This window comes from Fistularia commersonii, chromosome 12 (genome assembly GCF_037954325.1).
Source record: "Fistularia commersonii isolate RoL2024-O1a breed Wild chromosome 12, RoL_Fcom_v1.0, whole genome shotgun sequence".
NCBI lineage: Eukaryota > Metazoa > Chordata > Actinopteri > Syngnathiformes > Fistulariidae > Fistularia > Fistularia commersonii.
This window is the reverse complement of record NC_141295.1, coordinates 1,727,314-1,752,372: the sequence shown is the minus strand read 5'-3', so window position 1 is coordinate 1,752,372 and position 25,059 is coordinate 1,727,314. Positions and strand designations below refer to the sequence as shown.

General features: G+C 43.6%; 2 protein-coding genes across 3 annotated transcripts in view; one reads left to right on the top strand and one right to left on the bottom strand.

Annotated features, from left to right (window-relative positions):
* The first annotated feature begins 1,084 nt into the window (after nt 1-1,084).
* On the top strand, nt 1,085-21,715 carry LOC147228084 (uncharacterized). 2 transcript variants are annotated; one of them, XM_086156273.1, is made up of 17 exons: nt 1,085-1,647; nt 2,417-2,533; nt 3,329-3,427; nt 4,277-4,387; nt 5,222-5,325; nt 7,298-7,883; nt 8,464-8,534; nt 8,874-9,003; nt 9,787-9,893; nt 10,194-10,304; nt 12,025-12,168; nt 13,153-13,203; nt 13,324-13,366; nt 14,687-16,222; nt 16,304-16,511; nt 18,717-18,785; nt 20,034-21,715. In XM_086156273.1, the coding sequence occupies exons 1-17, from the start codon at nt 1,345-1,347 to the stop codon at nt 20,078-20,080; spliced, it is 3,837 nt and encodes a 1,278-aa protein (XP_086012399.1). In that variant the 5' UTR covers nt 1,085-1,344; the 3' UTR covers nt 20,081-21,715. The 2 variants fall into 2 exon arrangements, with proteins under 2 accessions (XP_086012399.1, XP_086012400.1); XM_086156274.1 differs by having other exon boundaries at nt 8,874-9,071; nt 9,774-9,893.
* The window catches only part of LOC147228083 (myosin-10), a 69,322-nt gene continuing 65,263 nt past the window's right edge, over nt 21,001-25,059 (bottom strand). The window contains exon 44 of the mRNA XM_086156267.1: nt 21,001-24,437. Coding sequence (XP_086012393.1) covers nt 24,293-24,437 — 145 coding nt within the window. The 3' untranslated portion in view covers nt 21,001-24,292. The remainder of the gene's footprint in view (nt 24,438-25,059) is intronic.

Below are 25,059 nucleotides of genomic sequence, written 5' to 3'. Positions count from 1 at the left end.
GTATTGATATTTAGCAATTGCTATGAAAAGGGAGAAATGCAAAAACAGTAAAAATAAAGAAATGTGGGCATATCTGAGAAAACGGGGGATAGGAAAAGGAGTGATAATCAGGACTGCAAATAAGTGTGTCAGTGAAACTGTATTGCTGATATAGTGCATATATTCACATTGGGATAAAGGTTTAAATTATATCGTTTAGGATTTATGTAGAAGGAATAGCAAAGTTCCTCTACATGATGTCCTTAAGATGAGAAATGGTGAATCTAATGTTGAAAGCCTTCACCTCCATTTACTGGTTGGAGCCTCTGCTGTGTGTTTTAGCCTCTTATTTGAGGTGTTTTCCCAGTGTAACAAAAACAAAGGCATCGCCAATGCTTTAATTCTTCCCTTTTGGAGTTCTGTGTGTGGCAGGGTCAAGTGAGCAGATCGCATACAGAATAGGTGAGCTTAAAAAGTTAGAGAGGTCAAAAATGTTTCTTTTGCCTTTTTGAAACATTTGTCGCCCGCGATCCACATTTACGGGCCTAGCATTGCTATGGAAGCGCACCCCTGCATGCAAACACGGAACACAAAAGAGATGCAAAACCAGTTTGGTGTGATTATGCAGACCGCCTAATGTGTCAACAGGTGGTCTCAGGTCCACGTCAGACCACCGGCCTCCTCCCTGAGACGACCAGTCATCCTGCGGCCTTCAAGGACTCATGTTGAGGTGTGTGTTCTAGTGTCATTGTAGGGAAAAAGTGCACAGTTCTGCATTTTCCTGAACAGACAATGGGATGCGTGTAACGAGAGCCGTGACCACGGACACGAAGCACGGAATCCATGTCTGGACACGCAAGCACCAGGCGGTCAGCGTATCCCGCCGGTTGTCCTTCACTCAGTCACTTTATAAAGGTCATAATAGTACTGATGGTGTTGTTATTATCGCCTGTTGTGACAGGGGCGGGTTTAGGGTCGGGGCAAGCGCTGATTGGACGTGACGTCACCCCCGAGTCACGGTGCTTCCGGTGTGTGTGCGCGCGCAGGCGCAGCGACCCCTCTCTTCTGATATTTTATTTACTCCCGAAACCCAAGATGGCTCCTGTGAATGTCTCGGTCCCATAGCAGATTGAGGATGCAAGTAGCGGCCGAAAAAACAACTTTTCCCCGACCGTCGCATCCCCTGGAATTCATTTTGTATGGTGCGGGGGAGGCCTTTACATCCGTGTAGGCACTGAGCAGCCGTCGGGGCTCCGCGAAACCTTCTTCAAGCCACCAATTTGGAGTACTTTCGCGAAGTAGCTCTTCTCCTCGCTGTCGCTGTCTGTCCGGAGCGAGGTTCAGGCAGGCGGGCAGCACATCCAAATGGCCGAACCGAGAAAAGTGCAATTTGTCACCCTCTCGGCCTTCGCGGCTGGGGCAGCCGCGGAATCGAGGAAACGGCGCCTGGAGGATGAGGCCGACTTCAACTTCGGTAGAGCCGGGGAAGTGGAGGCGGCGACCGGAGCAGGAGGTGCTGCCAGCAACGGTCGTTTAGGCAAAACCGGCGAAAGGGACAAGGTTGGAGCCGAGAAGAGGGCGACGGTGCGGCTGAACCTGTCCCTGTCGGAGCCTGACGATCGCTCCTCCGCCGAGTTTAATTACGGAGAACTCATCCAGAATCACCAGGTAGGTTAACTAACATAGCCGGGTAGGACGACACGGGAGCCGGAGTGAATTTTATCGCTCTTTCCGAGTGTTTGTGTGGACTTGTCTTGGCTAAACAACGGGGGGGAAGTGCACCTTGTCCTCCGGTGGACTAGCGTGGTTGAAAGTGACCATTAGTGCGACTCCACACAAAAGACAACCCCGGCTTTGGATACTTGTACCGCCGACGCTTTCCAACTTCAGCAGCTAGCTGACAGATCGTAGCATTTAAGCGAGGACCATCCTCTTCCCCTCGCACATGACGAGATAAAGCTTATCTCTTGCCGCTACCTGTGTGTCCCGAGCACACAGACTTGCCCAGCAACAGTCACACAGCCATTACAGCACTTGGAAATGCCACATGCAGTTTGGCCCGGTGGCTGCGGGTGATCGATGAGAGAGCATTGCTGATGGAGGGATCAGGACGTAGCTTGGGAAGCGAGGCAAATGTCAGTTGCAGGATCCAAAACACTTTGCTTCTGTGCACTTTTTTTTTTTTTTTTTTAAATCATTCGGTTAGTGCCGTGAGTTAGGTTTTTAAAACGAGTGGGGAAAAGTTTGCAAACCTCACTGCGATCCAGTATTTCTTACATGCGTGTTTTTTTTTTTTTTTTTTTTTCGTTATTTCAAATCTGTGTTTGTAATGAGTGGGATTCTCTTGCCTGCAGCAGAATGAAGCCAACGGAGTTTCAAATTCAATTCTGTTCAATATCCCCCTTTGATAAATCAACATTTCTAATCTTTGTTCCAGGTCAAGACTAAACCCCCAAGTCTGACTCCCGTCACCAATCCCAATGACCCCTTCAATGATGAGGAGAGAGAACGGCTCCAGGTGGAGGCCCTGGCCAAGAAGTTTGAGAATAAATATGTGAGTTGTTTCTTTAAGCTTCCTCTTGGAGTGTTGTCCGATCATATAAAGTCCAAATGATTTCCCAATGCCGGCCTTTCAAATCTGATTTGTTTTCAGGTTTTTCCCAAACAGGCAAATGTAACACTTTTTCTGTGTTTGTAACTTCAATATTACTAGTTTGTAAACATTAGAAGACATTTAAGCTATCGGGAAACACTTACAATTGAGAATGTAAATGTCATGCGTATGTAAAGCTTTTTTTTTTTTTCCTGATTTGAGTTTTCATGTAAATATACATAGCAGGCAATTTCATTCAGTCTTTTAAATGTGTGATTATGGGTTTTTAAGGCTAATATAAATCATGGAATATTTTCCTACACTCATTCATCATATGAGTACATTCAATACATCTTTTTTATGATGTAGGCTCGTATTTGTTTTCCAAATAGAAAGCATTGTCCTGAGATGCGTTTGAAAAGTAGATTTGTCAGCAGTTTCTGACATCCAACATCTGTCATGGACAAAAAGCTCCTCTGTCAGCCAAGACACATTTCCGGTACTTCTATTAATTCACTGGCTGATGTATATCTTTTATAACACTGAAGCAGTAAAAACAAGTTCAGCCTGTGCTTCAGCCTTGGTTCTCCCGTGCCGCGTTGTATTTGCGTTTTCGGAAGAGAGGGAGCAGACAAATACATTGTCACCAGAGGAACCTTTCTCAACTTATGACCATCTTTTTATACACAAGGATTAGAATAAACTGCATTGAAGTCAAAATCTTATCACTGGATTGGAATTGCTTATATTTTCCAGGGCAACACAGGGAAGAAGAGGAAGGACAGAATGCAAGATTTGATCGATATAGGCTTCGGGTACGACGAGTCCGACCCCTTTATTGACAACTCAGAAGCCGTAAGTATCCTTCACATCATTTCCTCTTAGATTTTATCTCGGAGACCCCTTCATTCATATCCAACATCTCACAATGACTCTTTTCAAACATCCCATATTGTCCCGTCTCCAAGCTTTGCTGTTCTTTGCCGTCTGTTGTACCGGCCATTATGTCGGTGCGTTTGGGTGAGCTGGACATTAGTCCTCCGTAGTTTAATATTTCATTCCCGAGATCTGTGTTTTGGCACAGTGGGTGGTAAAATGATAGACATTTGTTGTCTCTTACGACCAGCTTCACAGTACGATCTGAAATCTTCCGTGTTATTTCCGTGTGCTGTGTTGTCATCCACACATGGTATTATGGTATCATTTTTCCATTTTCTTCTCGGCATTCATAGAACATCAGTGTAACTGATTTTAATATCGGCGTTTATGCTATTTGTATGGATCCTATACTATTATAGGACAGGTGTTTGTTTATGTGATACGATTGTGTCTTCCCCTCACTTTTATATTGTTAAATCCTGTTTGACCTTCTATTCTGCTTCAAAGTGCTCCCTTATATAAAAATGAATCATCTTTGGCCAGGAGAGATTGTTTTTTTCAGTGATTTTTATCTATTTATATATATATATTTTTATATTTGATTTACCGGTATTTATTTTTGCTGCAGAAGTCTTTCATTTTCCCTGATCATCAGTAATACATGGCATGGGCTGCTCTGTGAGGGGTTAATAAAACATTATTATACATTCAATGTGTTTTTGAAATCGGGCGACAGCATCTATATTTTGTTGTGTAAGAGGATTTATTATTTACTGCACTCCTGTAATCTCATGCAAGAAACCATTACTTTATTTTTTTCCTCAGTATGATGAGCTGGTGCCCGCCTCTCTGACCACAAAGCTGGGGGGATTTTACATCAACACGGGCACATTGCAGTTCAGAGCTGCCTCAGACTCTGAGGGAGAGGAGGACAAGGTGAGACTGACTGAACATGTACATCACACATTTATCCTGTTTTTTTTTTTTCTTTTTTCAAAACTCTTGAAAACAAAAAACAAAAAAACCAGAGCGTTATGTTTTTTTTTCTAAAAAATGCATTTAAACCTATTTCTCTATCAGTATTTTGCAACATATATTTCTTTTACCTGATTACTATTTTAGTCCACATAACCTAGATGAAGGTAGACTTTACCGCATGTCCTCAGAGAGAAATATATTGGCTTTTGGACGGCATCCCCACCCGTCACAGCAGCTAGGTTGTCACTGAGAGTGTCCTGAAAAGGACCTTGAAAATAGTTTCTGGAAAAGACATGGGGAACCTTGGAAGTCCTGCAATCAGATTAGAGAGTGATCTTGGTAGGTAGACTGAAGTGAAGTATCCGAAGTGTTAGAGAAAACAAGAAACGTCGACTCTGAAGCCAAACATTAAATGCCTTACGATTCCCTGTTATAGGAAATTTAGCGTTGAAAAACAAATCTTCCGCGGCAAGTATATATTGTCAATGATAATCATTGTATGTTTTATGTGTAACCAAGTTGTTGTGGCTTTAAAATGTATGTTAAAAATGCACAAGGTTAAGACTGTACACGACAATGGTAATTGGTAATATGGAGGCAAATATGTACGTGTTTCATATTTATTTCTGTGTCACTTTTGAGATTGTCCAGCGTCTTGTCTTTTGAAGAGATTGTGGATGACAGGTCAGGAATCATTAATAACACAGGAGCACGAAAACAGGACATCCAATATGCAAACTGTGGAAGAGCGAGATCCGTTAAATCCGACAGGCGTCTCTGCTTGTGTTTCAGAAGCCGAACGAAGACATGGAGCAGGTTATCAAAAAGAGGAAAAAGAAGGAGGCCAACAACCTGGAAGAGAAGAACCTGAAGAAGAACAAAGTGCCGAAGCAAGGGTGGGTATCACTGTAGCGCAAGTGTGCTGTCTTTATTTTTTCATTTGCCAATTAACAAAACTAAACCTCTTTTGTATTTGGAATTCTTAGATGTAAATAAATACAGAGACCAAACAGGTCATACGCCTAACTAAGTAAACCTGTTGCCAAGTCTCTTTCTGCATTCTTGTCAGGGGGCCACACATCTGCTCAGCAGCAGTCTAACTCTTAACCTCCCACTTCATCAAGAGAGCAATTAAGCCAGGCTCTTGAAAACACACCACATTATAAAATGTCAAAGATACACAGATGCCATTTGGAAAATGAACATGTTTCGCTTCCGGGCATAAAAGGACAGCTTTTGGACACCCGAGGATTCGTTGCCGACGGCGAATATGCGATGACGCATTTGTCTACTCTTTACCTCGCTAATAATCGGCCACCCTAGGTGTCATTATGCATCCCCTCTTTTGTGAAGACTCTCTCATTCATTTATCGTGAGGCAGGGATGCTGACGCTGACTTGCTCCTAGTTGCTGTGACAAGCCAGCCACCTTCTAGAAAACGCCGCATTATCCACGCTCAGATAGGCCAAATACTCTTACATGAAAACAACTTCCAAAAATAGCAGCAGCTATTGTGCCATTATGAAACTGATGATGTTATATATCTGAATGTGTGAGTGTGTGCGTGTCAGATCTTTCGACGCAGACTGCAGGTTAATCCCTTATAATCTTCCCGCATTTCCGAGGCGTCTTTTTCAGAAACCGTTGCCGCCTCCGTGTACCAGTGAAAAATGGCAGTTGTAGCCACGGTTTCACTCATTCTCTAGCTTTTGTTTTCAATCGTGCGTGTCGTCCTCTGTCTGGTGCTCGCTGAAAATTAGCCTCTCATAAATGCAGAAAGAAACAGATTTTCAGAGCAAGTAAAGTGCTGCAACTGAAAAAGGCATTGAAACTGATGAACGGGCTATTTCTTAAGCAGCATCAGCTAGATAGTGCAAAAAATTATAAATGCATTTAATCAAATTAGTGCGCTATAATTGTTTCTTTACCTGTGATAAGCAACAAAAACAAATTTGTGTCAGATTTCATTTCAAAATTAATGGAGTACTTTCCAAACGCATTTTGACATTTGTTCAAAATTGAGTCGTTCAAAGTCGAGTTTATTTCTACAATTGGGGAATTGTGTCAGGGCATTATCTTACGTTGGTCCCTAGCATAACATGACTAAGACTGATGCAATTAGTGTTTGAAAAATGTAAAAAAAAAAAAAATTAATCTAATTTGCCGAAGTGGACTGAAAAAAATTTGCTCGGGTATTGAAAATCAATTTCAGGTACACCACTTCTGGTACCTGGGAAATGTCTAGTATTTGAATTCAGTTTTTTCAGATACCTTCCCCGATTTAAAGCTTTTTTTTTTTTCTTCCTGCAAGTTCTGTTCTGCTACTTTTTAGATGCCATGCATTGCATTTTTTTTAGAGGAAATCAAGTGTATAAGCTGAGCACATTAGAGAAAGAAAGAAGTATCAACATGAAAAAAATCCCATAGCATCCAAATCACACTATAATATTCAATATCAATGTATTGCTTGGCTGAAAAGTGCTGCTCCTGTTATTCAACTGAAAGGAAAATACTCTGAAATTTGCATTTTGTATTTCCTCCATGGGAAATTTTCAGAGCTACCAGAGCTGACTTTTGTCCAATAGATGACAAGAGTTGTATGCCAACAGAGAAAAACATAGTGCATACTTCTGTTGATACCAGATTTAAAAGGACTTTTTTCAATATTTTTCACTGATTTTGCCCTGGTATTTAGAGGCTTCTCTATGACACAATAAACACTACGGTCCCGGGCCAGTGTGTCAACCCCCCCCCCCCCCCCCCCCCAAAAAATGAAATGTACTAATTTCCAGTTCAGTCTGACTTTTCTTTTTACACGTGTAGTACACACATTTACATTTTGCTTTTGTGCGTCTTCTTCTCCAACAGAGTGACCGCTGTCAACCTCCACCGACCAGAGAAGAAGAAAAGGAAGAAGCTGATGAAGGACTCTCTATATTTGGCCGCCATGCTCCGTCGCTTCACTCGGGAAAAGGAGGAGATGAGGAAACTAAATCCCAATGTCTCCCACCTGGGTCTGGCAGGCGGCGCCGTCGCCAAGCCCCAATCAGCCGACTCAAAAAACCATCTAATAGCCTCAAACCCCACCCAACCGCAAGGCAACGCAGCCGCCAGCGACCTCTCGCTGGCCGACCTCTCCTCAGACCCCGCCGTGATGTCGCTGCTGGGATCGGCCACTGAGAAGGAGCTTCAGGATCTCTTAGGCGACTTAGATTTCAGTGTGCTGGACACCGACCAGCACCATTCTGTGTCATCTGCCAGAGAAAATGGCATCCTGGGAGTCGGTGTCCCAGCGAATAAAGCCGGAGGAGGAGGAGGAGGAGGAGGAGGAGGAGGAGGAGGAGGCGGAGGCCAAGGGCAAGGCCCGGGGTCTTCCAGTGGACTTTTTTCTCCTCCTCCGCTGCCTGATGGACTACCTGCTCCTCTTATTAAACGCATAGAGGACCTGCGATCGGTGAGTCAGACGGAGTCCGTTTGTGGGTGGTTGCAATTACCCGCAAAGCCTCTTTTCTCAGGTTGAACAGACGTCAATTAGACAGCAGACTGTCTCAAAATGTTTTATTGTTAAGTCCTGTAAACAGCATGGCTTCCCAGCTCGACTCGACTGGTTTTTAATTTGGCCGAAACGGGAGAGCATTACTAGAGCCCTTCGACAAAGCACCTATATTCTACACTTTATATCCCAAAGCCACCCGAAACAGCGGCAGAGAAATCCTTTTTTTTTTTTTTTTTTTTTTTTTTTATTTCAAGATGTTGTAAAAAGTGAAGTGAGAAGGATGATGCAATTGAAGGATAGAGAGGTGAAAATGAAAAGACTGAAGGAGTCGAAGCGCTGTCATTTTTGGCCTCTGCCAACGGATACAGCTAGTTATTGAGCATTAGCTAAAGGCATTTGCTCGAAGCCATTAAATGCGAGAGCCCTGCAAAAGTAGTCTTGTCAAGGCAAGAGGAGCAGTGCCGGGTCCTCGGAGATATGAATTTGTTTGGTATGGAACAGTGTCGGAATGCTGACTCAAACCCTTTCTCTTCCACAGGCCTCGCGGCAGTTCGATCAGGAGGGCAGGAAGAAATTTTTCACACTGGACATGAATAATATTCTTCAAGAGTGAGTAGGACACCTTTTAAATCACCATCCTGCAAATCCCAGCTCACTCTCCTCTCCCTTTCAGTCTTTATCGCTCATTTTCAGCAATTTCCCTCGACGCCCCTCCCGTGTCAAGAGCTTTGTTTTCTCCCTTTCTCATTGTCTCCGTTAATGTAATGACATGCTGACTATTTCCACCACTTTCTCCTTAAACTTGACATATTTTCATCCCCGCCTCGTGGGTGTCTGTCTGTGTTTTTTTTTTCTACCATCTTCCCTTCCCCACCCGCCATCCACCACCACTTTGCTCTTCTGTCCCGTCTGTATTCCACAACCTTGACTCTCTTTCTCCGCCGTCAGTATTGAGCTGCAGGTCCAGGAGCAGCCTCCCCAGGTGCGCTCAGAAATCTACTCACACATGGAGGCGTTTGTGCCGTGTAACAAAGAAGCCCTCCTCAAACGGCTGAAGAAACTCAGCCTCAACATCCAGGTGAGTGAGATCCAGACAGAACCGAGAGAACCGCATAGCGGAACGATATCCTTTGAATCTCGTCCGCCGCGCATCTTTTCATCCGAGGATGCGTGAAACAGAGTATTCCGGTGCGAAACGATCCGCGTTTTCCCTCATTCGTAAAAGCGCGCGTTTCGTCGTCTTGAGCGTCTCACCTAGTAATCGCCTGTTTTGCAAAATTTCAAACGTTATTGTCAGTGCCCGTCTTTCTCAAGTGTCTGCTACTTCCCCAAGTACCCACGACTTCAGGATCCCCCGTGGCTCCACACCCGCTCATCTGTGAACACAAAAAGTAGCTGCTTATAACAGTACATGAGGGAAGCGGTGTTTACTTATAGCTGTGTGATGTCCCCTGGCGCTTAAGCTGCTTCTTTCAGCTCCCGCAGTCTAAAGTTTCTATACCGATCCTTTAGTTTGCACATTATTCCTGCCTTTTTTTTCGTCGCCAACTTCTCCGCTTCAGTTGTCGAGCGCAGGGTTTTCGGCGTAGGCGTGCGAGTTCACCGAGGGCCGCCACTGAGAACAGGCCTCTAAATGTCTTTTTTTTTTTTTTCACGGACCATTAAAGAAGCATTGTTGACAAAATACATCAACATATTCCGCCCCTCACCGCGAACTTTTATCTCCTCTACTTCCCTCTCCTTATTTTCCTGTTCTGTCCTCCGCCTTTATGTTGTGCGTCTAATGCTCCCTGCCTCCTCTGCTCTGCGCTCGCTCTCCATCTATTTCCTCGCTCCTTTTCTTTGTTTTCTCTCTTTACAGGATGACAGGTTGCGGACGCCGCTTCTGAAGCTGAAGCTGGCGGTGTGCAGCGTGATGCCGGAGCAGATAGCCAGATACAACATGGACTGTATGGCCAAGGTCGCGAAGTAAGGAGGTCCCCCTGATTTAAAATGGGGGGGGGGGGAAGAGTGCTTTTCATTCTGGTATTTTGGAAATGTTTCCTATTTCAGTGGTGACAATAAGGCTTTTGTTTGCAGTTATCGAAGTTCATTACTGAAATCGTCAAACAAACAAAGGTCCATTTCAGTTTCAGCACCTCGGTCCTCTAGTTTTGCTACCATAATTAAGAATTTCAACATTCAATAAGACTCTAGAGACAGTGTATTATTTATTGATTTTATTGCATGTTTACTCTGTGTTTGAACTCCTTTTCTTGCTTCTTGCAGGCAGCAGTCAGAGGAGGGTGATAAGAACGGATCAGAGGAAGAGGATGAGGAGAAACCTGGGAAAAGGGTGATGGGACCTCGGAAGAAGTTCATTTGGGACGATAAGCTCAGGTGAGGAAACCGGGGAGGCGGTATAAAAATGTGCTAAAAGAAGAACTCTCATTTGTATCCCGGTTATTCTCAAAAACCGACAGTGCGCCTTTTATTCCGAAGCGCCATATATATGGATCAATATCGGTTCATTACGGCTACGGTAGTCAGGGGGCGTCGCCGAAGTAGCAGCGGTAAAAACGGTATAGGGGAATTCCAGTCCCACACCACTTTGTGTTTGTTATTAAAACCCCAAAATGGCACCTTTCAAGAGACACGCTTACGACGCAGAGTTCAAACTCAAGGCGATCAGCCGGGTAGTAGAATACGGGAGCAGCAGGGAGAGAATTCAACATAAATGAATCAATGGTGCGGAAGTGGAGGAAGCGACAAGATGACCTACGACGACTAAAGAAGACTAAACAGAGTTTCCGAGGGAACAAAGCGAGACGGCCACAGTTGGAGGACAAACCTGAACAGTGGGTTGTCGAACAGAGAGCGGCAAGTAGAAGCGTCTCTACAGTCGCTATTCGAATGAAGGCAAGAGCGCTAGCTAGCGACATGAACATCGGTGGATTTAGAGGCGGCCCTTCTCGGTGCTTTCGTTTTATGAAACGCTTTGAACTATGACAAACGGAGTCGGCAAAACATTGTTTTCAACGAAGGCGGCGCAAATACCGGTAAGAGCACTGACTTGTTTTGGGAGTGAACGGAGTTGTCAAAACGTTTGTTTGTGTTCTATCAATGAAGTTTGACTGACTGACCTATCTGACTGTTTTGTTGACATTCCCTTTAGCGCAGCTTCATCTAGTGGATGCATAACGCAACCCCAGCCGCTACTGTAGCTGCTATTCTATGCGCCTTATAATGCAGTGCGCCCTATATATGAAAACAGTTTTAAAACAGGCCATTCAATGAAGGTGCGCCTTATAATCCAATGCGCCTTATAGTGTGGAAAATACAGCATACATACATACATAGAAGCATTCACTCACTCATTCGGGGCAATTTTCCCACTTTTTTCCAATTAACCTGCTTCGTATTTTTGGACTGTGGGAGGAAACCGGAGAACCCGGAGAAAACTCACGTAGACAACATGCAAACTCCACACGGAGAGGTCTACTCGTGAGAAGCGCTAACCACTGCGCCGCCCCGCAGTTATAAGAAAACTTACAAATGCTTTTGCTGCCGCAATTGCATTAAGTCTGGAACATCAAATCCACTTATATGATGGAAGTATAAATAAGAGTTGACTTTATTAATTCTTCTACTAAATAATTTGGTAGCCGATCTTAATCCCCAGCTTTAATCCTGGAAAAAAAGATCTGACAATTTGTAGTTTTTGTCTTTATAGTTCCTGCTTATCTCCACTGACATTGTCCTGCTTGATAACTAAATGTTTCAGATCGATCGTCTACAGTTTCGGAGAAGGAGAGAAAATATGACCTGAAATGAGGATGAGATTATTTTCTGCTTATTTTCTGTCTCCCTCTCTTTGTTTCTATCACCTAAAACCCACAGCGGGAAAAAATATGTTTAGAGCCTTCACGGAGTAGGTTTAAATGGATTCGTTGACATTCGCTCGTACGCCTTTTGCTGTATACGTTCACCGTCGTCGTTTCACGGAGGGAAAAGGCAACACCTTCACGTCCTCGCGTCCTCAGTTTTCATGCACTTTACACCGGTAGCTTGACTTCCATTTTAAAGTCGAAGTCGTGTTGAACAGTTTGTGCCCGGACAGGAACCTGCTGTGCAGCCTGGTGCGAGTGAAGCTGAGCTGCTACGAGATGGAGAGCCAGTGCTCTCTGTCGGTGGAGGACTACCTCAAGGCCTTCTTAGAGAATGAGGTCAAACCACTATGGCCCAAGGGCTGGATGCAGTCCAGGTCTGTTTCTGTGTGTGTGTGTGTGCATGTATTAGTGTGTGTCTGTGTCCTCATATAGGCCTTGTATGTAATTAAGGTTGAAGGAATTCCTTCTCGCTGTTAGGAAAATCACTGAGAATTCCTCAAGCAGAGACCGATACCTTTGTTTTATCAGGTTTGCCATTTATGCAGTCAGTAAATCCGTGATCATCTTACACTAATGCATTTCATACATCAATGTAGACCAGTAATTACCACAAATGAAAACACTTGTTTTTTTTTTTTTTTTTTTTAAATGTTTAATTCAGCTTTACCGCCGCAGCTAAGTTCCTATTAATGAACAGGATCAATTTTCTGGCCACACTTTTATGTAAAGTGCGCACTTGCAAAGACAGCCATTACAAGCTCCACGCGTTTATCGAAAAAGACGATTCGATCCAATGTGGAAAACGTTAGGTTCGATTTACGGAACGCTTAAGACGCTCAAAAGGGGGCTGTTTTTCAAAACTTTCAGTTTCACTTAAACGAACACCGGGTTAATCCCGAAGCCGATGTTTCTGTGCCCTATTTTTTGGTTCTGCTTGTTTTACCATAACAAGCGGCTGATCCTGTATAAGTCTATCAATTTGTAACTTTTTTTTTGGTAAGTTTAGAATTTCCAGATTTGGTATATTTTTCTAAAACCTTGATACTCAAACTGGTTCTTGAACCTCTAACAAAGATCACCGCCTGAAATAGAAAAAAAAAAAAAGGAAAGTTGAGAAATAAGCCTTTCTCTCAGGAGCCCGATCTTTTTCTCCCCTTATTATCTCAGATCTGTCGTGATTTATTAGATATAGCTGGATAATTCTCGTTCCACGATAGCAATGTTCTCATGACTGCAGTAAGCGGTGTTATTAAAAAAAAAAAAAAAAAAAAAAGCGTGAAGAATTGCGTGAGAAATGTAACCGGACTTTAATCCGGCTTTCCTCGTCCTCCAGCACTAACACTGTCTCCTCTCCTCAGGATTCTGTTCAAGGAGAGTCTTGCTGTTCACGGTCACCTCACTGGAAACCTGTAAGTATTTACCTCACATACTTCTTCTGCTTTTTTGGCTCTGCAATAGAGGTTGAGTGCAGAATGTCAATCAAAAAAAAAAAAAAAAGGCTAAATGTTTACCGCCGTTTCTCTGCACAGAGTCAAGAGGAGAATGGTGCCCGGACCCAAGGCCAAAGCCAAGGTGAGCGACGGCTCGGAAAGGCGTCTCTCCCTTTTTTTTTCCGTCTAATGTCATTACGTCATGAATTTAAGAATGCAAGAAACTGTCTCCTGTCGTCGTTAATACATCTCGGCTTCTTGTGTCGTATTTTGACGCTGCCCGAGGACAGAATCCCCTTCTTCAAACCGAAAAAAAGCTCAAAATATACCGCTCAAAATAAATAAAGGGAACACTTGAACAACACAATGTAACTCCAAGTCAATCACACTTGTGTGAAATCATAGTGTCCACTCAGGAAGCAACACGGATTCATTTTGACTTGTTTTAAGGACATTACATCAAAGTTGGATCAGCCTGGAGTTTGTTTTTACACTTTAATTTTGAGTGTGATTCCTAATCCAGACCTCCATGGGTTGATACAATTGATTTCCATTGATCGTTTTTGTGTGATTTTGTTGTCAGCACATTCAACTGTGTAAAGAGCAAAGTATTTCATAAGAATATTTCATTCATTTAGATCTAGGATGTGTTTTTTAAGTGTTCCCTTTATTTTTTGGAGCAGTGTATATGTCAAAACTTTTGTCTTTTAATTTATTTCCAGCATGTTTAATTCGGTGTATGAATGTTAATTTCCGGTAAAAGTAGCATTTTTGACATTTTCTTTTCTTTATTTGGCCATTTAAGTCTTCCATCAACTATGACTGATAAGGTCCCAGGTGAATATTTAAGTGTTACAATTAAAAGCAGAACTATTTTCTGTTTAAAAATAATCCCTCTATTTTTTTGAGCAGTGTATATGTCAAAACTTTTGTCTTTTAATTTACTAATTATTTCCAGCATGTTTAATTCGGTGTATGAATGTTAATTTCCGGTAAAAGTAGCATTTTTGACATTTTCTTTTCTTTATTTGGCCATTTAAGTCTTCCATCAACTATGACTGATAAGGTCCCAGGTGAATATTTAAGTGTTACAATTAAAAGCAGAACTATTTTCTGTTTTAAAAATAATCCCCCTATTTTTTTGAGCAGTGTATATGTCAAAACTTTTGTCTTTTAATTTATTTCCAGCATGTTTAATTCGGTGTATGAATGTTAATTTCCGGTAAAAGTAGCATTTTTGACATTTTCTTTTCTTTATTTGGCCATTTAAGTCTTCCATCAACTATGACTGATAAGGTCCCAGGTGAATATTTAAGTGTTACAATTAAAAGCAGAACTATTTTCTGTTTTAAAAATAATCCCTCTATTTTTTGGAGCGGTGTATATCTCGCCATTTTTTCAGCGTCTCCGCGTATCATGGAACCCCTCTCTTGTAAATCCTTTCGTCTGGTTCTTTCTTTAGGAGGGCCTGTGGATCCACAAACCCCCCGTCAGCGTGACCTCCGCGTCGTCTCTGTCCACTTCCACATCCGCGCCGACCTCAAACCGCCAGCCTCCCCCCTCCTCCCCGTCAGAGCCCATCTGCCTGTCGGACTCTCTGGACGAGGACCTGACCGCTCCCTCCCTGGACTCCATCTCCCACGCTCTGGCCCTCCTCAGCAACGCGTCCAAGGGCATCGGCCCCTCCGACAGCCCCCTGTCGCCTCCGCCTTTACAAATCCCGACCTCCTCTCCTCCCCCGGTCGCCCCCCACTACCCGTCTGCCTCTCAGCTCCCCGCTTTGGTCACATCCGCGACGCAGCAACATTCCCTGTCTAAAGTGATGACGGCCGCCGGGAACCCGCCGACGACGACGATGCAACCGAGCTCCTCTTCTACCTCCTCTTCCTCGTCTCCCGCCGCGTCCTCCATGGTGCGCGTGCAGGCCGCCGGCCTGTCGCTGGCCTCCAGGACCGCCGACGGCTCCTACGGCTTGATCAAGGGATCGGCCGCTCTGAGCCAAACCCAGAATCAGAGACACGTTACCATGGCGACGTCGAATCACAGGCCGAGCTCCATAATGGGCGGGAGCGGCAAGATGCGCCCGCACCCTTCCCCGTCGCCTCCGAAGCAACGCCCTCCCTCCACCGCGTCTCCTCTGTTGCCCCCCCATCAGAAGGGCTTCGTCACCCCGGCGGGGATTCTGGGAACGATGGGAGCCCCCCAGGGGCCGGCGAAGAGCGCCGCCAAATCCGGCGGCGGCGGCGGCGGCGGCGGCGGCAGCAGCAACGGCGGCGGCGGCGTCAACCCTTCTTCTTCCCCTTCCTCCCAATCCCGTTCCAACTCTACCTCCCACCCGGGCCTGCAGTCCTTCTGCCCTCCCTCTCCGGTTTCCTCCTCGCCGTCCCCCACCTCTCAAACCACACACTCCCCGCAAAGCAAATCTCACACCCACCACTCCCAGCCCAACTTCATCACGCCCATGCAGGCCACCCTCACCAAGTCCCCCCACAGCAGCAACTCCTCGCCCATCATAAAGCTGACCCCGCGCCCCCCGGCGCCGACGCCGCCCCCGTCTTCTTCCCCCTCGCCGTCGTCCTCGCCGTCGCACCCGCTCCCCCATCAGATGATCCCCGGTCAGCAGCAGCAGCAGCAGCAGCACCAGTACTCGCCCAAAACCCCCAAAACCTTCCGCCCGCCGTTCAGCGTGTCGGGCGGCGTGCAGGTGAAGCCGACGCAGGGGGCTTGCGGCTTCGCCGGAGCTCAGAAGTCTCCGTCGACCATGAGCAACAGCGGCAACGGCTCCAACAGCAACAGCAAGGGGGGGGTCGCCGCCGCCGCCGCCGCCGCCGCCGCCTCCTGCAGCCTCTCAGACAAAACCACCCTGTCTTCCGCCTCGGCCAATCACGGGCAGAGGCAGAGGGTTATAGCGGGGGCCAACCAGAACTCCAAGGCGGGGAACGGTTGGGCGGCTTCAGGAACTTTGGCCACGTCCTCCACAACGTCACACCTCTCAAAGGTGCGGGAACGCCTCAAAGCGAAAGGTGCCGACGAAAAGCCAAAACCGACCGCGCGTCTCTTGTTTTTCCCCCCGCTGCAGGTGTCAACAGCAGGCACCCCTATTCTGGGCACCTCCTCCGCTCTTCCTCTAGGATTTGGGATGTTGGGGGGTTTGGTGCCCGTGTCGCTGCCCTTCCAGTTCCCGCCGTTGCTCAATTTCAGCCCTCCTGGAGCGCCGGGGGCCGCCGGCATGGGCTCCTCCTCCAGCTCCAACTCAGGATACCCCCTAGCACAGAGTGACCTAATGGGTGAGTATGTTGGAAGGAAGGATAAAACGTAATATTTAATTTTGCATCTTTCTAAACTGGGGGGAAAAAAAAAAAAAATCACTGTACTGAAGTACTGCGCAGAGGTTTAACACACATATTTCACCAAAACATTTCCAGTTCGATTGGGAAAAAATCCAGTTCTGGTACGCCGGAGACTTCCTCCGGGGTTCTGAAGAAAAAAAAAAACAACTTATTCCGACGCCCGAATCATCATCATCATCATCGAAAATAGCAATCGAGCGGATGAAAGCGAGTCCGAAGCTTTAAAACAATGTTTTTCCTCGTGCTGAAATCTCTCTGAAAGCGGAAAAATGAAATGTTTGATTTCAGCATCACAGTCCCAGCGATGGAAGGGACCTCCTTTCACTTAGATGTTTTTTTACAAAACAAGGCTTCCACACAATTTCAGTCTATTTTCACACAATCCTAGCCAGTTGAAAACATCTAAAAAAAATTAAAAAAAATCCGGATACTCTAGTATTTTTCGGGGTGTTATTTCATGCTGATGTTCTTGTTAATATTTTGTTAATGTCTGGCAAAAGCGGTAATTACGATATCAAAATGAAGGGAGGCTCTTGAAGAAAACAAAACAAACCCAAAAAAAAACAAGAGTATATCAGTTTTATCTCTTTTTTTTTCGCGGCCTCCTTTGAAAATATGTCAGCGGGAGAGCAAAGATGTTGCCCGGCTGCTGGGACTCCTGCCGAGGTGTGTGTGCTGCCTCCAGAGGGTGCGCAAGACCAAACAATGTCATTCGAACACTTTTTTAACTTCGCCCAACCCGAGGTGTGTTTTTCCTCAGTTTGGATCGATTTAATTAGAAACAAAACATCGAACCAAATTCCAAGCCGTAAAAATTGTTTCCCCCAAAGTGTCCAAATCTCCTGCTCAGTACTCCGGTGTTTGGCTTTACTTAGTTATTTTTTCAATTTAAAAAAAAAACAAAAACAAAGTTCTTCTTTGTACTTAAGACCTTTATAGCCTTGACTTGTTACTTAGACACTTTATAGTTTTATTTGTATTTTTTATTTTTATTTGTATAAAAATATGAAATACAATAAAATGTATTTTATTTGTAAATAATAAATGTATTTTATTTGTAAATATTTTTTTTTTATACTGTTTATACAATTTCCGACTATTAGTTATTATTGATGTATTTTACTTGAAACTCTGGCCCAACAATTTCCTTTGGGATAAATAAAGTTGTTCTTATCCTTAAAAAAAACCATCTCCCTCTGAAAGACAATACTGTGCTACAATTTGTAATTACCATTTAAAAATTCAATTTAAAAAAAAAAAAACAAAGTTCTTCTTTGTACTTAAGACCTTTATAGCCTTGACTTGTTACTTAGACACTTTATAGTTTTATTTGTATTTTTTACCCCACCCCCCTTTTTTTTTAATAGTGTTTATACAATTTCCTACTATTAGTTATTCTTGATATATTTTACTTGAAACTCTGGCACAACAATTTCCTTCGGGATAAATAAAGTTGTTCTTATCCTTAAAAAAAAACATCTCCCTCTAAAAGACAATACTGTACTACAATTTGTAATTACCATTTAAAAATTCAATTAAAAAAAAAAAAAACAAAGTTCTTCTTTGTACTGAAGACCTTTTTAGCCTTGACTTGTTACTTAGACACTTTATAGTTTTATTTGTATTTTTTACCCCCCCCTTTTTTTTTAATAGTGTTTATACAATTTCCTACTATTAGTTATTCTTGATATATTTTACTTGAAACTCTGGCACAACAATTTCCTTCGGGATAAATAAAGTTGTTCTTATCCCCTTAAAAAAAAACATCTCCCTCTGAAAGACAATACTACAATTTATAATTACCATTTAAAAATTGAAGAATTAGTTTTCAGTTAAATTTTCCCACACGTGTATCTGCCTCTAACCGGTCCGGCCGCATTGAACTCCCTTCTGCTTGATGAAGTAGCAGTTTACATGTTTTTTGTGTGTGTGTGTGTGTGTGTGCATGTCACTAACACGTTTCGATACACACTTTATATGTTCTCATTTTGTTTTTTTTTCCCCCCCCCTTCGTTCGGATCCGTCTCTCCACCTTTTCGCGCTCCTACTTTACTTCCGCCCCCTCCTCCTCGTCCATAATCATACCTTTTTGTCGACGTCGTCGTCCTCATCTGTCCATCCCCTCCCTCCGTCTCTCCTCAGATCTGTATAAGAGTCTCCAGTCAGGGTCGCAGGCTGCCCTACCTCCTCACTTGCAGCTTGCTTTCTCAGGTAATCCGTTCTCGTCGTCCTGTCCGACCCTCCCCATCCGTCTTTGTCGTCACCTGCGCCGCCCCCGTTCGCTCGGGAAGTTTGGCGTCAGTCAACGCACAGGAAACACACCTGGGCTTTAAGCATCTGGGAGCGGCAGCTGGACCGTACAAGTTAAAGCCTTCGTTGAGGGGAAACAAAGTGTGAATAGAAGCGTCCGGTTGAAAGAATGCAACCGAATTCTTGCCGTCATTTATTTCTCTTTCGTAATAGCCTTTTCCTTACGCCGATTTCACGTGCTGTTGAGCAGAGAATTTATCTTTAACCCTCGTGCGATCTTAGAATTGTGTCCTACGGGTCAAAAATGACCCATAGTGGTGTGCAGCCCACATGGAAACATAAACAAAAAAAAGAAGTATGGCTTTTTCTAATTATGGGGTCTCTTTAGGAAAAGTCATGAAATTTCAAGCTGGAAAAAAATAGGTTAAGGTGTTTTTTCTACAGCTAAACATGGTAGTGGGTCACTTTTGACCCGCAAGACAACACAAGGGTTAAATGATTAAATGAACTGATGAATTGAATTCTGTTTTCTATTTTACTTTGTTTTGGGCTGAATTTGGGGAAAACGTATTGACGTTTTTAAGCCTTTTCCAAATTTTGGGGGGTTATTTAGCAGACTTTCCCTACATTTCTGATTGAGATTATATCGCGAGTCTTTTTCTTCGTAGTTTATTTACTCGAGGAATTTTCCCCCGCGATTTATGTGAAGTTTGGAATCCACCAGACCCGAATTCAAATCGTACTTAAAATGAGTAGATTTTAACCCTTGTGTTGTCTTGCGGGTCAAAAGTGACCCACTACCATGTTTAGCTGTAGAAAAAACACCTTAACCTATTTTTTTCCAGCTTAAAATCTTATGACTTTTCCTAAAGAGACCCCATAATTAGAAAAAGCCATACTTCTTTTTTTGTTTATGTTTCCATGTGGGCTGTACACCACTAGGGTACAAAGAGGGGAGTAAACGCAATTTTAAGATCGCACGAGGGTCAATGGATTTTCTACTCGTCATTTTCCCCAATTGTCGCTCAGCCGATCCGGGACTTTTGCGGCGTTTTCCTTCTTTAGTCGAACCCGTCCGGATATCCTCACTTTCATCGAGGTCACCCGATCAATAAGTGTCCGTAAATGCCGACGCGGCTGAATTAGGACGGCAGTTAAACCGTATTAATGGCACGGTAAGTCACGGGTCTTGCATTTTCTCTCGGGCAGATGCGAACCAAAGCCAGGGTGGAGACGTGAAGAGGAAATCCCACTGACCAATAACTGCGCGGGGAGGCTGACGCCACGGCGTCCCGGACGCGCCCACCAATAGGAATCTTCACCTTGACTGACTTGACATGGAGATGTGGTATGAGGGGGCAGGACTCCAGTGCTTCTTTTAAAACGGACCTAAAGCAGAATCGTCACTGAAGAATTAGCCGAACTGTATTTTCTAATTAATCGGGTATTGAGAACAAGAGGTTGCGGATGATGAGAACACTTTTTCTTTTTTCCTTTTTTTTTTTTTTTTTTTTTTCTCGTCAACATGTTTACATATGACCGACCTTGATCACTGTGGAGTGAGTGTGAGCGAGGCAGTGGTACAGATGAGAGTAGCGCGACGCTACGTAATATAATTTGTATTTAAGCAGATGTGGAGTAACAGGACTCTGTTCTTTCAGTACAAAAAAGAAAAAAAGAAAAAAAGAAAAATAGATTGAGTAATTTTTATTTTTCTGTCTTTTGTCTCAGATGTGGGAATCGTCGTGTCCGTAGAATTTTATTGTTGGTCACCTCTGCTCCCACTAATGACTGTTAAGTAGTAGCTTAAATCGATATTGATAAATTATTTGTAATTTACACAGGGACAAAAACATGTTGGTGTGTGTGTGCGTGTTCCAAGAGGTTGAGCTGAATGTGTATGTACAGAAAAAGAAACACAATATACTGTTAATCTCTTTCCAGATAATTCTGTATGAATGGGTATTTCCCCCCCATTTCACAATGAGGAGTCTAAGCCCGAGGGCCCTCTCTCGCTCAGTGTGTTTTGGTGCTGTTTAATCACACTGGACCTTTTCTGGGAAAACAACAAACAAACAAACAAAAAAAAAAAAAAAAGGCTTGAAATTGTTTTGGGCTCCGGAGAGGCGCCCCCTGTGAGAGAGGGGAGAAACGTCGAGATTGTAGCCTACTTGAATTTCCTTTTTTTTTTTTTTTTTTCAAGATTTTTTTTTTTTTTGTTTTCAAGATTTTTTTTTTTCAAGATTTTTTTTTTTTCTATTTACTTTCTCTGCTTATTGACTCAAACCAACTTAATATAACACAACGCCTTAGTTTGTATTGAAAAAAAAGTATGAAAAAGATCTATGCAGGACTGTATAACGCTCAATGCAAAAGTGCAAGTCGTTGCTTGGCTTTCAACTTCTACTCAACTTGTCAGTGCATTTCTGGAGGTGTGAATGTTTGTAGACCCCCCCGACCCCCCCGGACCCCGGTCTTAGAGATTCCTTCCCTCCATTGAATACCTCTGTTAACAAGAAACTGTTCTTCCTTGAGTCTCTCTCGCTGGCCTCCTGACTAGACCCCCCCCCGATCCTCCACCTAATTCCCCCGTTGTGTACGAGTGAGTGGCCGGCCGCACCGAGAACGATGCCAAAGATTGTTCCGTAGCTCTCTTGGATGGGGTGCGCCAGTCGAAGCGTGATTCTTTTTACATTTGACCCAAAATGTAAAACCAATGAGTGTCAACAAGTGTCGGGAGATGTCATCGTGAAGTCATGTGACCGGAGCAGCGGGTGACATAAACCGTGTGGGAGGATTAAAAACAATTGACATTTCGTGGTTACTTAATTTGGTCTTTTGTAGATTATTTTTGTGTGTCAAATAAGAAATTAAAAACAAGTTGGTTTTCATAATGACTGCGGTGATCCTGTGTGCGTCTGCTCTTTCTCTCTTGTTATACTTCATCACTAACAAATAGAAATTCTGTGCTTTCCTCCAGCCCATCAGCTCCTACACAGTGAGGAAAATATTAAAGGGTGGCCTGGAAAAAACTAAATAATAAAATGATATTTAACTTGATATCTGATTTTTTTTTTTTTTAATAGCCAGATATCCTCAGCGCTCAGTTTTTTTTGAGAATTCTTTCCGATAATTTCCGATTGTTTTTATTCACAAATTGACTTGTTAAAGTCCGAAGTAAATGCTATTGGTAGAGTTACAATTCCTGTTAAAAAATATAGACATTGGCTCAGCCAGCCAGCGCTGGCGTTTTAGAAAGTCTGTGTTACTCCGTTAGTTTTGTACCCGTACACTGAAACGTAAACAGCAGGATACATCTTAACGCGAGGAAAAATACCCTCCGTAAAATTAGCAAGGTGGACGAGGCCTCACAAACCAACCGGAGCAGTGTCACAGCTACAATGAATTCTTTATTTATTTTTTTTGTTTTGTTTACAAAAACAAACATATTACTGTCTAGAAATATCGGTATACAAGAAATAACAATGGGGGTATTTTGCAGTAAAATGCCTGGTTGTCAACAGCCAGATGAGTAATAATAAAAAGACAAATGAGTAGTAACTACCTGTGGATGTTAAAGCTTCCAACCAAATGAAATCCTAAGCGTCAGCTCCAAAAATAACGTCAGAATGGTTAGAGGGGAGAACATCTTTATTTTGGGAAGTTTGGTTCTCGCGCGGCTTTCAACAATCGTGTAATACTGACTTAGAACCAAACACTTGTAGCTAGGAGCTGATAATGAACAATAGAAGTACACGTCAGATATGATATGAAGCACAGCAAAATGCACAAGAAAAAAAAAAAATTAAAGAGTAAGTGTATCACATCTTCTCTTTGTACCGGTTTGGATCTGTCGAGTTCATGTTATTAACGAAATCCTTGTCCACTTTATGTTCTTATTTAGTGTCTAAGGCACTTTTAAAGAAACATACTGTTAAGTTTTGAAAGTCGGGAGGGTTCTTCCACCGACCACTGTCTTACAAACAGGTTTTTTTTTTTTTAACCACACCAGTGGTCCTTCGGCTGCTGTGCTTCAAGCAGAGCCTTCGTTCGGAGTGCTAAAATACTTTCGGCGGAATTTCTAAGGAATGGAGAGGGTGGAAGAGAAGCAAGTGACTTGCAAATACAAGTGCTTCATGCAGTCTTTTTTTTTTTTTTTATGTCACACAATCCAAGCGGTCCCGGTAGGTCCATCTTCTTCATATATTCAGGAGTCTGAAGGAGGAAGACCAGGTGACCTTTGAGAGGAAAACACTGGAATTTCAAAGTGTCTCAAAAGATTCATTCATTCACATCTGGGTTAATTCTAGTACCATCTGTTGAATTTTTTTTTTTTGTAATTGGGGGGGAAAAAAAATAAACCCGTGTTTAGGTGAGATTGCTGTTGTACATGGCAAGAAAACAAAATAAAATATAAAATAAGAGGTAACGGCAAAACAAACTTGGTTCATGTTGCACAAACACATTCTCTAGGAATCATTGGGTCACAACCTCCCATTTGAATTTCAGGACTTGTTTCATCGTACATTATGAGCAACATGGGACCCAAAGCAGAAGGTAAAATGTAGTGACTTCCTGATCAAACCGCATTCTTGCGGCTGCCACTTTAGTGTCATATGAAATACAAAAGCCAAAATATCACCGTAGTGCTTCCAGTAACTTTTTTCAAAAATTTGCCTTAATATTTCCAGTTTAAAATACACTGCGTTTCCATTTGTTTTCCAGCATCGTTTGCGTCTCGGATGTATTTTTCAGGGCAAAACATACAAAACCCTCCCTGCTCTTGTTCTCAGTGGCTGAACCTCGGTTTAAAACTCCAGTTATAATAAAAGGGTTGAGAAGAAGCAACAGAAATAAAACAACTTTTGTTTTCTTCTTCTTCTTCTTCTTCTTCTTCACAGTAAATATGATTTAGAGTCCCTGTACGTTTTTTTTTTTTTTTTTTTTTTCTATTCCCGAGATGTTAGCCGTTGCTGCGGTTTGTTCCAGTCGGGACCCAACAGGAGAAGGGCTTTAGCTTTACGGGGATGAGAACTGGAAAGAGGGTGGAACGGGGGGCGGGAATGGGTAACTTAAAACATCTGTAACGCCGTCAGAGTGAGAGAAACAACCGCATAGCCCCACATTCCGCTGTCCTCCTGTGGATTAAAAGCACTTTGTACCTACAGAATGCATTGTTGGTCGACAAAAAATAAAATGAATGGAAGCTGAGCAAAATTCAGGCCTGATGGGAGGAGGGTGTCGGGGACGCCGGGACTAGCGGTTTACCGGAGAGGTGTATACAGTATGTCCGTTCGCCTGGAGCACGTCGGGGGAGGGCGGTGGAGTTTCCCTGCCGAAAAAAAGCGCTCCGCTTGGACCGAGAAGCGTCCCGCTCCGGTCTTCTGTCCCGGTCGGTGGTGTGTGGGGTGGGGAGTGGAGAGCGGGTGTGTGGGGGGGGAAAGCAAAGGGTGGGACGGGGCCGTCGTTTATTCGGCGTTGGCTTGCGTCTCGTTGTAGTCGCCGGTGCGGCTGTCGGCGTCGTCGTCCGAGAGGTCGACGGAGGCGCCGTCCAGATTGAGGTTGCGGCGGCCCGATCGGCCGGACGAGAAGCTGCTGACGGGGCCGCCGCGCCTGCCGGGAGGAAAACAAATACACCCTGAAGTCCGTGTGGCGTCGAGATGTCGCTTTCCAAGCAAACGATACCGTTCGCTGCCTCTGAAAATGAACATTACGTTATCATGGATTTTGCTAACAACTCCCTTCCGAACTAAAACGTACAGTCAGCGAAGCGGGAAGGTTTCAGCTTCCTGTGGAAATAATTCAAGTCGGTTTGCCGACAAACGCTTCGACGTTTTTTTTTTTTTTTTTGAAACAAGCTGAATTAGTGAGTTGTGGAGCTTCTACGAAAATGCGATTTATTACAGAAAACATCTCGGGACATAAAGAAAAGGCTTCTGTCATCGGGCGTGTTGAGCCGCATTTTGTAATAAACGTCCAAAATGTACTCACTTTTTCATTTCATTTTGTAATAAAGCCGCATTTTGTAATAAATTTTGCCGCGTTATGTGATAAGTTATTACATTTTGAGAAGATTATTACAAAATGCACTTGCAACTTTGTTATTCTCTAGGAAATGTAATAACATGGAATTTCTAGAATATTCTCTGTTAATGCAACCTTTGACTAGTGTACTGATAGTAATTGCTAAGTACTGCTACTAGGCTAATACAGTGATACTAATAATAGGCCTAGC

What these genes read in the sequence shown, in the direction of transcription:
- LOC147228084 (XM_086156274.1), top strand. Translation starts at nt 1,345, where the DNA reads ATGGCCGAACCGAGAAAAGTGCAATTTGTCACCCTCTCGGCCTTCGCG. An exon ending in TTATTGACAACTCAGAAGCC is followed by an intron (nt 3,428 to 4,276) that starts GTAAGTATCCTT and finishes TTTTTTCCTCAG; the next exon opens with TATGATGAGCTGGTGCCCGC. An exon ending in GCATAGAGGACCTGCGATCG is followed by an intron (nt 7,884 to 8,463) that starts GTGAGTCAGACG and finishes TCTCTTCCACAG; the next exon opens with GCCTCGCGGCAGTTCGATCA.